The 13,365-nt window shown below is 38.5% G+C and overlaps 1 protein-coding gene across 14 annotated transcripts in view; it reads right to left on the bottom strand.

The window, feature by feature from the left end:
- Positions 1-13,365, bottom strand: part of RALGAPB (Ral GTPase activating protein non-catalytic subunit beta) — a 91,282-nt gene that overhangs the window by 72,362 nt on the left and 5,555 nt on the right. For 10 of the 14 annotated variants that reach the window (XM_023626551.2, XM_023626552.2, XM_070247473.1 and 7 more), the window contains 2 exons: positions 4,507-4,722; positions 876-1,078 (listed from right to left, as the gene is read on the bottom strand). In XM_023626551.2, the coding sequence (XP_023482319.1) occupies positions 876-1,078; positions 4,507-4,692 (389 nt within the window). In that variant the 5' untranslated portion in view covers positions 4,693-4,722. The remainder of the gene's footprint in view (positions 1-875; positions 1,079-4,506; positions 4,723-13,365) is intronic. The other 4 variants (XM_070247480.1, XM_070247481.1, XM_070247478.1 and 1 more) reach the window with 1 other exon arrangement.

Below are 13,365 nucleotides of genomic sequence, written 5' to 3'. Positions count from 1 at the left end.
ACAAGGTAAGGAATTTACACTTGTTCCTACAGATCAGAGTTCTTAAAAGAGATTTTTCTTTTTTAATTCAGATTTTCCAAAGTAATCTTCCTTCTAAATTTAAAAAGCTACAATTTACAGAGATAGTTTTTGCATGAGTCGAAGTCCCTCAGCATCTAACAGATGAAAAGCTCTAATCAGAACTTTTCCAAAAGGAGGCAAGCCCCCTTGCCCCTTTCTCAAAAAATAGCTGAAAACAGATTTTTCTTACAGGAAATTCCAATGGGTAGGGGACTAATGCTTTCTTCTCCATAATTTTCTATATTTGCTGAATTTACAAGGATATGTCGAAAAAAATTTTCAAGCACAAGTAAGGCACATGTCTTACATTATGATATTTAAGGTCTTTGCCTCAGAAGATGGGGAAAAAAATTAGCAACAAACTGTCAAGGGTAATCTTTTGGCCTAGTACAAATTTGCCCGTAATAATTCCAGTTTGCTTAATTCAATGTCTTCTTTCTCTCATAAGAAACATTCATCTTAAGGTAGAAGGCTTAGTTGCCTTTAGCTTAAGTGGAGCCAAAAATTATAGGCAAAAGTATGTTTTCTGAGTGGAAGGGAAAGGGGTCACAGTATCTTAATATCTAATAACTATCGGATCCTAGAAGCAAAGCCAAAAGCCTTTAAAATGAACACACACTTGTTAAAAATTTCTAGTAAACATTACAAAAGACCATCTTTTGTTTCATATTAATATACTCTATAATTGAATGAGAAATGAAAGTTACTGTTCAAAGGGCTAACAACGAAATCAACTCCTATAAAATAAAAAAGGAACGTTTATGGATATTTCATTATGATCCTGATAATAGGCCAGATAGACTGGTGTAGCTTACCTTGGTACAAAAAGATTTTGCAGGTGTTTCAGTATACTTTGAACATACAGATTAGGCTCTTTAATAACTGGCAATGGAATAGAATCTTTCGGCAACACTAAAGCCATAATCCAGTCTGTATATACATCAACACAATATTTTACAGTCTCCCCATCCAATGGAAGGGTCAGTCCATAGCAAATTACTTCCATGGTCCATTTTACCTAAACAAAAGAAAATATACATACAAAATTATCACACATCCCTATCTATACCTCAGTAGACTGGTTTAAAATATTAACCTCTTTTGGGCCTGGTCCAGTGGCATAGTGGTTAAGTTCATGTACTCTGCTTCAGCGGCCCAGGGTTCATGGTTATAGATCCCAGGTGTGGACCTACACACTGCTCATCAAGCCATGCTGTGGCAGTGTCCCATATACAAAATAGAAGACGACTAGCACAGATGTTAGCTCACAATCTTCCTCACCAAGGAAAAAAAAATTAACCTCTTTTATTGCCAAAAACCTCTCAATTGACACTATATTCATCTCAACATACATATCAGATTTATTCTAGAGAAGGTACTTTCCAAAAATAAGACACACTCAAACCGTATTTCCTAAGCAAAAGATTTAAGAAGAAAATAAATTACTTATTTCCAAATACCAAGCCTATATCGGCTTTTAGCCTTGAGACTTTATTATTGTTTGCTCTGTAAAATAAAAAATAAGTACAGGTCATCTTGATTTTCCATAGAGATTGGAAGCAGAGAAACAGAAAACTTTAGATGTCTTTCTCCACTTAATTTGCCTACAGGTACGTGTGTCATTTAGGAAACCACACACATAAATTCAATCACATTTATTTTCCAGACTACGCAATGAAGACAAACAACAAAAAGGAAGATGAACTGCTCAGCTCTTATTTTGTGACTATTTTCTCTGCCAAAGAAAATAATATTTTAAATGGAAGGGGGAGAACAAACACAGGTGAGAAGGGACTAAAGCTGGGTAAGATATTAATAAGCCACTTAGCTGCACTAAATGAGTTTCAGCCTCCTGACCCATCTCAATCACATCCTAGGGGCTGAGAGAACTTGCCTAGGAGACTGCTGAACCACTGCCTGCAGTCATGAAGAATGAACAAGATGCGATAAGGGCAAATAGCCCAATTTGCAAAAGAGGATAAAACTATATTCTAGATACTGTAGACTGGAAAGTTTAAGTGAATTTCAGACAGAACTCTGGGACAAATTACTAAGCAGATAACCAATGATTACTTATAAGGGGAAGCAAGATCACTGGAAACCAGCCTGCTCAAAAAGAACAAGTCATGCCAGACGAGCTCCATTCCTTTATTAACGGGTTACTATGAAGGCAACTGATAACTGTATAAGCCTGGCAGTTTACAAAGCATTTCATAAACATCAACTCACCATCAAAATAACTCTGTGTGAGAGGGTGAACTGTCCTCACTTTACAGATAAGGAAACCGAAGCTTAGCAAATTAAGCAATGGTGGTTTGGAAACAGCGGAGTTGGAAATTTGAACCCTGGTCTTCCAACTAGAAATGTGAAGCTATTCTCACCATGCCATTAACAGCCTTCCCTGGCAAAGGAGGATCTGGGCTTTAACAAGAAATTTGGTCAGATACAGGATATCCTTGTAGACAAGATGGAGACTTACAGTCCAGAGGGAGGTAGAATGGCTGGATTTATAACTGGTCGAAACACCACATGAGAGAATAACAGGGGATTCATGTACCAAGATCATTTTGGAAGAAAATGCTCACTGGCGTGCCAAAGGCCCTACCCAGACCTTAATTTAGGAAAAAAAAAAAAAAAGAGCAAAACAGATTATATGCTGACCATTTGTAGATATCACAAATCTAAAAAGGATAGCTAACTTGTTAGATAGAAATTCAGGAGTCAAAAAGACTTCAATAGCTTAAAACTAAAGTTGAATCTAACAAGATAAATACATATATTGAAATTTTTAAGTTCAAAAACAACCACATGGGGCTGGCCCCATGGCTGAGTGGTTAAGTTCGCATGCTCCGCTTCAGCGGCCCAGGGTTTTGCTGGTTCGGATCCTGGGTGCGGACATGGCACTGCTCATCAGGCCATGCTGAGGCAGTGTCCCACATGCCACAGGCAGAAGGACCCACAATTAAAATATACAACTATGTACTGGGGGTATTTCGGGAGAAAAAGCAGAAAAAAAACAAAAAACAATAACTATAAAGGCTAAGGGTAGAAAATATATAATGGCAATATAACTAATATAATGTATAACAGCAACAAATGCTAAAGAAGACTATGACAGCACAGTGAAGCTGTGACAAATTTTAGGGGGGCAGGTGGGATTTAGCTGCACAATAGAAAAAAGTTTAAAAGAGGTTGCAAGTCCCTAATTATCAGATAAAAGACAAAGGAGGAAATATCTTTGGTGATATCTTCACACAACAATTTAACCGTATAATTCTAGAGGACACTGGATTCAAGGACTGTTCTCTCATATCCTTTTGAGGATGGGAAAGGAGAATAAACAAGGGCTGCACTGGAGCACCTCTATTTACTCACATGCCATCTCTTCCCAGGAGAAGGCAGCAAGGGATTACAGATATGCCAAGAGGGGAGAGCACCAGGGCAAGCAAGCACTGGTCCTCAGGGCTAAGTCTCTGCTAGGGTACTCTGAGGAGAAAAAAATGCTCCTCAGAAAGAAGGGCTTTGCCCTTTACCAAGCCATGGCCTACAGAGGGTAAACTGCCTCTAGAGCTATAAGCTTTAGTCTTCCATTTGGATTAGTCTTCTATCTAGATTAAACCTAATCTCTCCTTCATGAGAAATCAAAAAGTAACAGAAAAAAACGGCGGGGGAGACGGGTAGGTCTGAAAAATAGGTAAACCCAAAGCCTGAAGGTTCTATGAATGTCCTCAAGCACAGAGGACAAAGTTCTAATCCTGATCTTAGCCAGAATTCATACTAGCAAGCTCCTATATCACTCCATTCTCAGGGCTCCTTCATGACTTCCCACTGGCAACTTAACTTCAGCTCAGTCCCCTGAATCCAAGAACAGAGGACCAGATCCAGGAGAAGCCACTCCAAGAGCCCCCTATCTTTAGTGACAGCAAGCACAACTCCAATTCCAACCACTTGGGCTCACATCCATACAGGTTTAGCTATTCTGCAGCACTTTTAAACCTGGAAGTCAGGTAAGGGTAGGCAGGGATGGAGACACGGGGGAGCCTCAAGCTCAGTGCTTATGTGCAGCCTGAAAACTTGACACAAGATAGGCCTCCAGTCAGAGGTCATCCAGAGGTAAGAATGAACACCTTCCAAACACACCTCTGAATAGAAATCTGAAGACTGAGCCTAGAGCTTAAGGGAACAGGCCTGACACTCAAGTCTCTGTCTCAGGCACATAGCTCAAGTGGAGAATTTGGTCTGGCTAGTGGGAAGTCCCAGTAGCACAATGGTACAACCCATTCCTTATAACTCCCACAAACTGAACCAAATCTCAAGTCAAATAAGATCAAAATTGAGAAGCCACACTATATGGAGCAGAAATCATTAAAAAGACAATGTTACATAAATTTATATTGAGTAACAAACATATTTTCACATAGCAGAATGAAATGAAGAAACACTTACTTCTTTGTCAGTTTTTAACAAACTCTCACTACCAGCCACTGAAGGGGTGCCTAAGGCCTGCCCAAGAGGATGGACCACTGCATTTGCCACCTCTCGCCCAACACTCTCTGGATAGCTGTGCAGCACACTGGTATGGCCCTGATCATTCTGAATCACCAAATGCAGCGACCTCCACTCAGAGTACATCGTGCCGCTAAAAGACTATCGAAACAGCACCTGAAAAGACAAAACAGAATTATATGTCAAATTATACCATTGAAAATTAACAAAAGTAAAACACAGATTTACCCTACATAGCAAGACAAAGAAGCTATAAATACATTGCCTCAAGAAGACGGAGAAAAAAATCATGTCTAAATGTTGTGAGAATGTCCTAAAATAGCCTCATGGTGAGATCTGGTAGGAAAGCAGACCCTGAGAAACAGCTGTGTGAGCACCTCCCCAAAAGAGCCTTCAGAAGCCCTGGAACAGAGCTAGGGCAGACGGCCACTATGCAGGGGGATAAAATAATCAGATTTGGTACACTCATAGCATGAGGGAATCTTCCTCATTCTACGTTTCAGGATAGAAAAAGACAGAAGAACGGAGTGCCCTAAGTAGGAAAGGGAAACAAAGGAAAGAGTTTAAGACTCAGATTTTTCAGTCAACAGTTTCCGAGTACCTATTACAGACTAGAAACGTACCCCAGCAATTTCGTACCACCATCCTCAAAGCAGACAAAAAATTCTTTGAGAATATTTCATTCCCTGCAGCAGTGGCACACAAACTCCCAGTAATGGAACACCTGGAAGTGACAGCGTCCTTCAGAAAACATATTAAGAACTGCCACTTACTGAGCATTTACTACATGCTACTCATGCAGACATCAAAACAACTCTATGAATATTAAGTAATGTTATCCCTACTTCACAGATGGAAAAACTGAAGCTTAAAAAGGTTTACTTCTTATCTGAAGCTTCAGAGCTATAACACGGCGGAGATGGATTTTGAACCTACATCTGTTGGGCTCCCAGGGACCATGCTCTTAACCACGGCAAGTACTGCCTCTCCATATCCCATAAATTCTCCATGATGTGTACTGCTCCTCCCTATGCTGTACATTCTCCGTGAAATGGTATCTATGTCTACCATACAAATGAGAAATTTTAGCCACAGAAAACATATCCATATGAATGCAATGCAAATATTACAATCATAAATGCCACATTCATAAAGAGAATCAAGGATAGTTAGCCCTTTCCAATCAATTCTGTTAACTTCCACTTTCTACTTGCTCTGAAATCTGTTTGCCGAGCCAGCAAAGTTTAAGCAAAATACATGGTTACACTTAATCTTTAAAAAGTTCTATCCCTTAAGCAAACTTTTCTTCAAACTGGGAAGAGACTAGAACTGTTTACTTTTATCTTGGAAAACCTCTTCCAGCTCAACAAGTATCAGTGTTTTTCAAGAGGATATGACGTTTGAGAATCATGGGCCTACAGAATAAAGATCAAATTCCTTAGCACAAAGGTAAGGTCATTCATAGACTGGTCCCAAACCACCGTTGTTTGTTCTTTCTTCTTTCCATACAGAGGAACCTACTACCTTCCCTCTCCTCTCCTGTGTACCCTCCCCTCATCTTATTCAACATTCTCAGCTTCTTTTGAAGTCTCATGGACTCTGGGCCCAGTTACCTCTCAGTGACCCTATGAGGTCTGATGTCCTCCTCCTCTGGACCAAGAGGCCCTGAAAATGGAAAGGCAGGAAGGACGAACCAGAATCAAACAAGGTACCTACAATTTGAAGGAAGGGTAGATGCAACTATTAAAATTGCCTCAGTTTCCTCAGGATTTATAAAGAATCCTCCCCAAGGCTATCCTGGTGCCCCCCATAAATAAGCACTCTCAAAAATGGAAAAGGAAAAGCTCTGATAGGGAGCCATCCCCATCAGATGACAACTTATTCCCACACCATACATTTTTTCTCACCTTTTTAAATTAACATATATACATACATACTTATACATAATACACACATTTATATAGTATACCATACAGTATAATATATATGTACATACACACACTATATATATTGTCTTACATAAATACACAAGAAATGTTATACTACACATTTTTTTTGTTTATTTTACTGTAGTTTTTCATCCTTTTCATTTTTTCTTTGGCTTCATTCCTTGTCCAAATAGTTCACTCCCCTGGATAGGTAATCCATCTTAACAACCCAACATTTCCTCTTGTATTTTGCTGTACCCTAAGTCAATCATATTAAAATAATTTATACACATGCATAGCTAGGGAGTGTATATCTTTCTATATATTGTTTTCTTCTGTTCAAGAGTACCACATCAGTATCCTTTCAATTTAATACTCTTTTTAATGACTGTGTAATATTCCATGGCACAGGTGTGACATAATTTATTCAACCAGTTTCCTAATGATGTGCATTTACTTCATTTTCCATTTTTTTGTCACCAAGAAATAATGATGCAATAAATATGCTTGTTTATATATCCTTGAGCAGTGGCCTTTTAATTTCTATGGAACAAGTTCCAAAGAGTGAAACTGTTGGATTAAAGGGTATACATATATTTTAATGTTAATAGGTCTTGCCAGATTGCTTCCCAAAAAAGCTCTAACAACTCTCACTGACATTAGGAATGGATGAGAGCCCTTCCCTCCTCTCACCCACAGCCTCCTGCCAGGAATCAGCTTCCTTCTTTCTTTCCTTCCTTCGCCAATTTGATGGGTATGAAATGAAATTTCATTATTCTAGCCAAATATTTTCCTGTATTTTATAGCTTCTAGTTTTGAGTCTGGCTTAGGTGATTTCTCCCTCCCATTCCCTTTATCAGCATTCCCCAAATTATGGGTCATGAAATAAATGTAATGGGTAATACTTTTGTTTTTAATTATGTGGAATAGGATATACAATAAAGGCATCACACATAGTAAAGGTAAGCAATGTTCTGTGATGCTTGTTTCCCCCTTTACATATGTATACGTTCTGGGTCACAACACAAAATACATTTATTATGTGTCTAGGCCCAAAAGTCTGAAAACATATCCCTAAAGTATATATGCAGTCTACTACATTTCTTTGCAAGATAATTGCTTAATCCTTCACACTTAAGTTTTATATTCACTTAGAATTTACTTCTATAAGTGGTATAGCAAAGCTCCAATTTTATTTTCTTCTAGACGTATAGTCAGTAGTGCCAGCATTATCTATTAAAAATACATCCTTTTCGGGGCTGGCCCCATGGCCGAGTGGTTAAGTTCACGCGCTCCGCTGCAGGCGGCCCAGTGTTTCGTCGGTTCGAATCCTGGGCGCGGACATGGCACTGCTCATCAGACCACGCTGAGGCAGCGTCCCACATGCCACAACTAGAAGAACCCACAACGAAGAATACACAACTATGTACCGAGGGGGCTTTGGGGAGAAAAAGGAAAAAATAAAATCTTTAAAAAAAAAAAAAAAATACATCCTTTTCCACTGAACTGAAATTTTGTCATAAATTAAATTCTCATTTATAGAGGAATGTGTTTACAAATCTGTTCTGTTCAATTATTTGTCTCTTCTTATGCTAATACAATAATGATTTAAATTCAGTGGCTTTATAGAATGTTTTAATACCTGGAAAGGAAGCCCCCTCCACCTCAACTATTCTTTTTCATAATTTTATTGGCTACTCTCACGCATTTTTCTTCTATATAAAATTTAAGATGATTTCACCCAATTAAAGAAAAGAATAAAACAAAACCTTGCTAGAATTGCAACTGAAATTGCTTATTCCACCTTCCTAGCCTTCTTCTACGGCCACTTTCCCACACATACCCACCTCCCACAAGCTATGGCCACAAAGAACTACTGCCGATTGCTCAAACCCAACAAGTTTTTCCAAACCCTCTATTACTGTTCATGCTACTCCCACTGACTGAACTGCCATTCCCCACCCTGACCCGCCTTATGAAGTACTCATCCTTCAAGGCACAGCACAAACGTCCTCTCTGGTAAAACTTTTCTTGACTCCTCAAATCACCCCTCCTGCCCAGCTCTGAATGCCTATTACAGGCTGTTCATAACAAGCTGCACGTTAGCTTATCCGTTAACTGTGTAAAGATATCTTCACCACAAGTATGTCAACCTTTTTTGAGTGGAAACCTCACTTCCTGAATCTTTTAGTAGTTCCTGGCACGTAATGGATACTGAATAAATGTTTCAGGATGTCAAGGTTTACCAATGGGGACAAGGAAGATGTTAGAAGGTGTTCCCTTAATTCCACTGAAGGATATCCAAAATTCTGCATGCTGTGTACAAATAAAAATTGAAAAATGTCCATTTGTTTCAAGCTAATTATTGGTCAAAACAAAACAAAACAGTTGGATGGTTTCCAAATACTTAAGGGATATTTAATGAATATTTAGCATCCTTTCCAGACAACACAGTATTGGACGAAAAAATGTTTTAAGAAAAAAAAAGAACTAGCAAGCTCTCAAACTCCATCGTACACAAGTCATCAAGATGGCTCTGATTTAAAATACAGACTCCAAGGCCCCATCCCTAGAAAGCTCTATGTCTAGATTGGGGCCTGAGAATCTGCCTTTTTAAAAAACAGCTACCACCTCTCCCAATTATGAAGACAAGATTACCATTCTTTAAAAAACACTTTGAGGAGCTGGCCCCGTGGCCCAGTGGTTGAGTTCACGTGCTCCGCTGCAGCAGCCCAGTGTTTCGTCGGTTTGAATCCTGGGCGCAGACATGGCACCGCTCATCAAGCCACGTTGAGGCGGTGTCCCACATGCCACAACTAGAAGGACCCACAACTAAGAATACACAACTATGTACCGGGGGGCTTTGAGGAGAAAAAGGAAAAAAATCTTAAAAAAAAAAAAAAAAAAACACTTTGAAAGACCAATCAAAACAGGTTTAAAAGCTCTTAAATTCTTCTTAAAAACGATACAGTTTTTAAATGAAAGAAATTTTAATTCTTTAAATGTATTAATGTTTAAATGGTCAAATGTAAGAAAATGAAATAAATGCTTTCAGGAAACACATAAAGTAGAAAACTATAGACAGGATACAATGAAAAAGTTGAATTAAAATATTAAAACATACGTAACAGAAAAAACATGTTAAATTTTTTTAAAATACATATAAAACAAAAATATTAAGACAAAGACTGCATTATAATTACAGGCAAATTAAATAAAACGATGAAGAGAAAATAAATTTTGGAAACAAACATGAAATCAAAGAAACACAAAGTAAAGCAACTAAGGTATCATTTTGTACCTATTAAACTAACAAAACAAGCAATAAAAACTCAATTCTAATTATACTGATTAGGCGGTAAGGCCAACAGAACACATTCAAGATCTTAGGGCAATGGTTTTCAATAGAAAAGAACTGCCCCCTAGGGGGCATTTTGGAAACAGTAAGTGCACTTTTAGTTAACAGAATGATCGGGGTGTGCTATTGGTATTTATGGGCCGAGTCAGGAAATCCAGACATCCTGCAGTGCAGGAGACAGTCCTTGCAATGGACAATATTGCTACATTTTACAGGACGTTTAAATGTCTGCCAGAAAATCATCCTGTTCTTAATTGTTTAAGCCTAAAAATCTAACTCCCTTTTACACATAAATACAAAATATTTTGTGCTATTTTAATATACACTGAATTTTCAGTAACGCAATTAATCATGTAAATTGAGGAAAAATTTAACGTTTTTATGTACAGACTCTTACTACGCTAAGAATTATTAACCATTTCAGAAAAATCACATCACCAAAGGCCATGCCACTTGTGGTATCTGAGTTGCTAATACTACACACGGCTGTGAGGAACACTATCACGAGAACTACCTATTTACTGATTTATCCTTTATTTCAAAATGTCAAATATAAAGAAAAAGTGCCACATTACAGTCTTACTTCTCCACTTGTAAGGAGACCCAAGCATCGACCACTTCATTATGTCCTCTACTATAGCTGTACCTGAGCATTTTTATTGAAATACTAATTTTATTGGAAGGATAGTAATTTATGCTTTTCGTTTCTTATCATTAAAAGTTTCATAGGTTTTTTAAAAATTCTATGCGTTGGTAGGTTATATATTGTTAATTTCAGAATAATAAAGAGGTCACTAGCAAATATTAGGTCTGAGAAGGATGAAAACCACCAGTCTAGGAAACAAACACGTAGTGTAGTACGTAGTGAAGTGGGTAGAGAGGGCGCTGTGGCAAACTACAAAATACAGGCTCTCCTTAAAGGGCACAGCCACTAGTCAGGCCCGGCCAACTACTACTTTGAAGGAATGTAGACCCAGTGTTACCACATGATCCAATTTTTCAAGAGACATAGAAAATCTGGACATTTCTGAAGTCATGCGCCACATAACAACATTTTGGTCAACGACAGACCACATATACAATGGTAGTCCCATAAGATTAGTACCATATAGCCTAGGTGTGTAGTAGGCTATACTGTCTAGGTTTGTGTTAGTACACTCCACAATGTTCACACAACAAAATCGCCTAACAAGGCATTTCTCAGAACATACTCGTCTTTTTTATTTTTTTTTAAGATTTTATTTTTCATTTTTCTCCCCAAAGGCCTCTAGTACACAGTTGTATATTTTTAGTTGTGGGTCCTTCTAGTTGTAGCATGTGGGATGCCGGCTCAGCATGGCTTGATGAGCGGTGCCATGTCCGCGCCCAGGATCCTAACCTGTGAAACCCTGGGCCACTGAAGCAGAACATGAGAAACTTAACCACTCAGCCAGGGGCCAGCCCCAGAACATACTTGTCTTTAAGCAACGCTTGACTGTGCTCTTCAAATGTTGGCAACTAAGTCAAGTTTAAAAAACACACACACAATGTAGGCTAAAAAGAACTCATTTGTGGGTCAATTGATGCCTTTAATCAAAGATAAGGGCATATGCTAGTTTTGGTAACTGAATTAGCACAGTTCTTGGGGAGGGAGGAGAGAGACGTATGCTATGGATGAGCTATTGCTGCTCTGGAAGTCACCCCAACCTGCCTGTGCTCCAGGGGCTGGGCTTATAACCCAACTACGGAGATCCTATAACTTCACTTTGTTTATTTTTGTTGCTGTTAGGAAAAAAAAAGATGAGGGTAGAGTGTAGTGTGACAGATTTGGTAGGGTGACTTCTGATGGGCCCAGTTTTGTCAGTGGGAAGCCTACTCTTAAATACACAAACAAAAACCTCCTCTTACTGTTACCTCTTACTTAGCTCGGGCTGTCCAAAGCAACAAATCCAGAGATCTCAGAGAACATCATTACTTTCAGGAAGCAGAAGTGCTGCACAGCCTAGGTCCTCCTGGGCAAGGATGTTCATATCTGCATCAACCTCTTGGGACAGCACCATGCCAGAACCTTGTTGAGCCTTGATCACTAGCTCACTTGCCATGGGGTTGTTTGTAGCTCTATCCCATCAATAAATTGGCACACTTGTAAGGCACCTCAGGCTGATGTCATTTTTCTAACCATCTGGCCAGGGATAGCATGACTCTTTTGCCAACACATAGCAGGAAACACAGTAGGTGCCTTGACCCAGTAATACCACTTAATTTATCCTTATAAACCAACTCAATAGAAAAATGCACAAGACATTCACTGTAGCACTGTACACAAGATTGGGAAGTGGGCATATTAACTGTCCATCAATAATGGGGTAACTTCGTAATTAGGGCATATTAACTCTATATGCTATAACGTAGCCATTAAACATAGAGATGAGAAGCCTGAAAGGCATATACAAGACTGGTTAAGAGACAGGGTTCTGAAACTAGACTTCTTAGATTGAAATCTCAGCTCCACCACCTGCAAGCTGGGAAACCTTGCAAAAGCTACTCTGCCTCTGTGTTTGAGCATCCTCATTTGTTAAACGGGGAAAATAGCCTACTTCAGTGTTGTTGTGGTGATTAGAGAATCAATATATGTAAGATGTCTGGAACACATCCTAATCAAAAGTAAGCAATCAATAAATGATAGCTAGTATATGGAGGGAGAAAAAGTATATATCATGATTACAACTAGATAAACATATAAACATGACTAAAGATTAGAAAGAGCACAGAGAAATGCAAGGAGTTTTAACTGAGTGGTAGAACTGTACAATTTGATGTAATAAGTTTTTGTTGCTAGATCTTCATGTCATCGAACTGATAAGTATATATCAGCATCCTGACTATACATATGAACACTGAGACAGTGGCAGGAACCACCAAGTTGATTTATTCAATAAATAGTTATTAACCACCTACTATGCATGATGCAGTGTTAAGATCAGGAAAGAGAAATATAAGTTAGAAAGTTAAAGTGCTAAACGCCATTTAAAAAAAAGCCATAGGCAAGATATTCTGGAACTTCAGAAGACAAAAGATTACTCTTAAGTGAAAGAAGGGTTGTGCTGGAAAACAATAGGATAAGATTAGGTAAGACTTTAGTATGTGGGGCATATGATTTGGGTATTCAAGGAAGGTTACAATTTTAACGGAGATAAAATTGAGTGGATAAGAGTGAGAGTAAGAAGGGGCAGGTGGAGGAAAAAAGAAAAATATATAAGAGGAAGGGTGCTTACTTCAAGGAGCAAAAAACAGCACCAGAAAGTAAAAACCCAGAGTAGCAGAAGAGAAAGCTTTAAGTAGAAGGTGGTAAGGTTTCAAAGATAAGAAGTGGCCAATTTTGAAGGACTATGAATACTAGGATTGGAGATTTGTAATTAATTTAGTAAAAACTGGGGGGAGAGAATGAAAGTTTAACTTTATCAAAGGAATGATACAACAGGAACTCAATTCCTATTAAAGAAGTTTGATGGAAGTGTCCACAATAGGCTGAAG

The sequence above is a fragment of the Equus caballus genome, chromosome 22 (genome assembly GCF_041296265.1).
Source record: "Equus caballus isolate H_3958 breed thoroughbred chromosome 22, TB-T2T, whole genome shotgun sequence".
Classification (NCBI taxonomy): Eukaryota; Metazoa; Chordata; class Mammalia; order Perissodactyla; family Equidae; genus Equus; species Equus caballus.
This window is presented reverse-complemented; position numbering and strand designations above follow the sequence as displayed.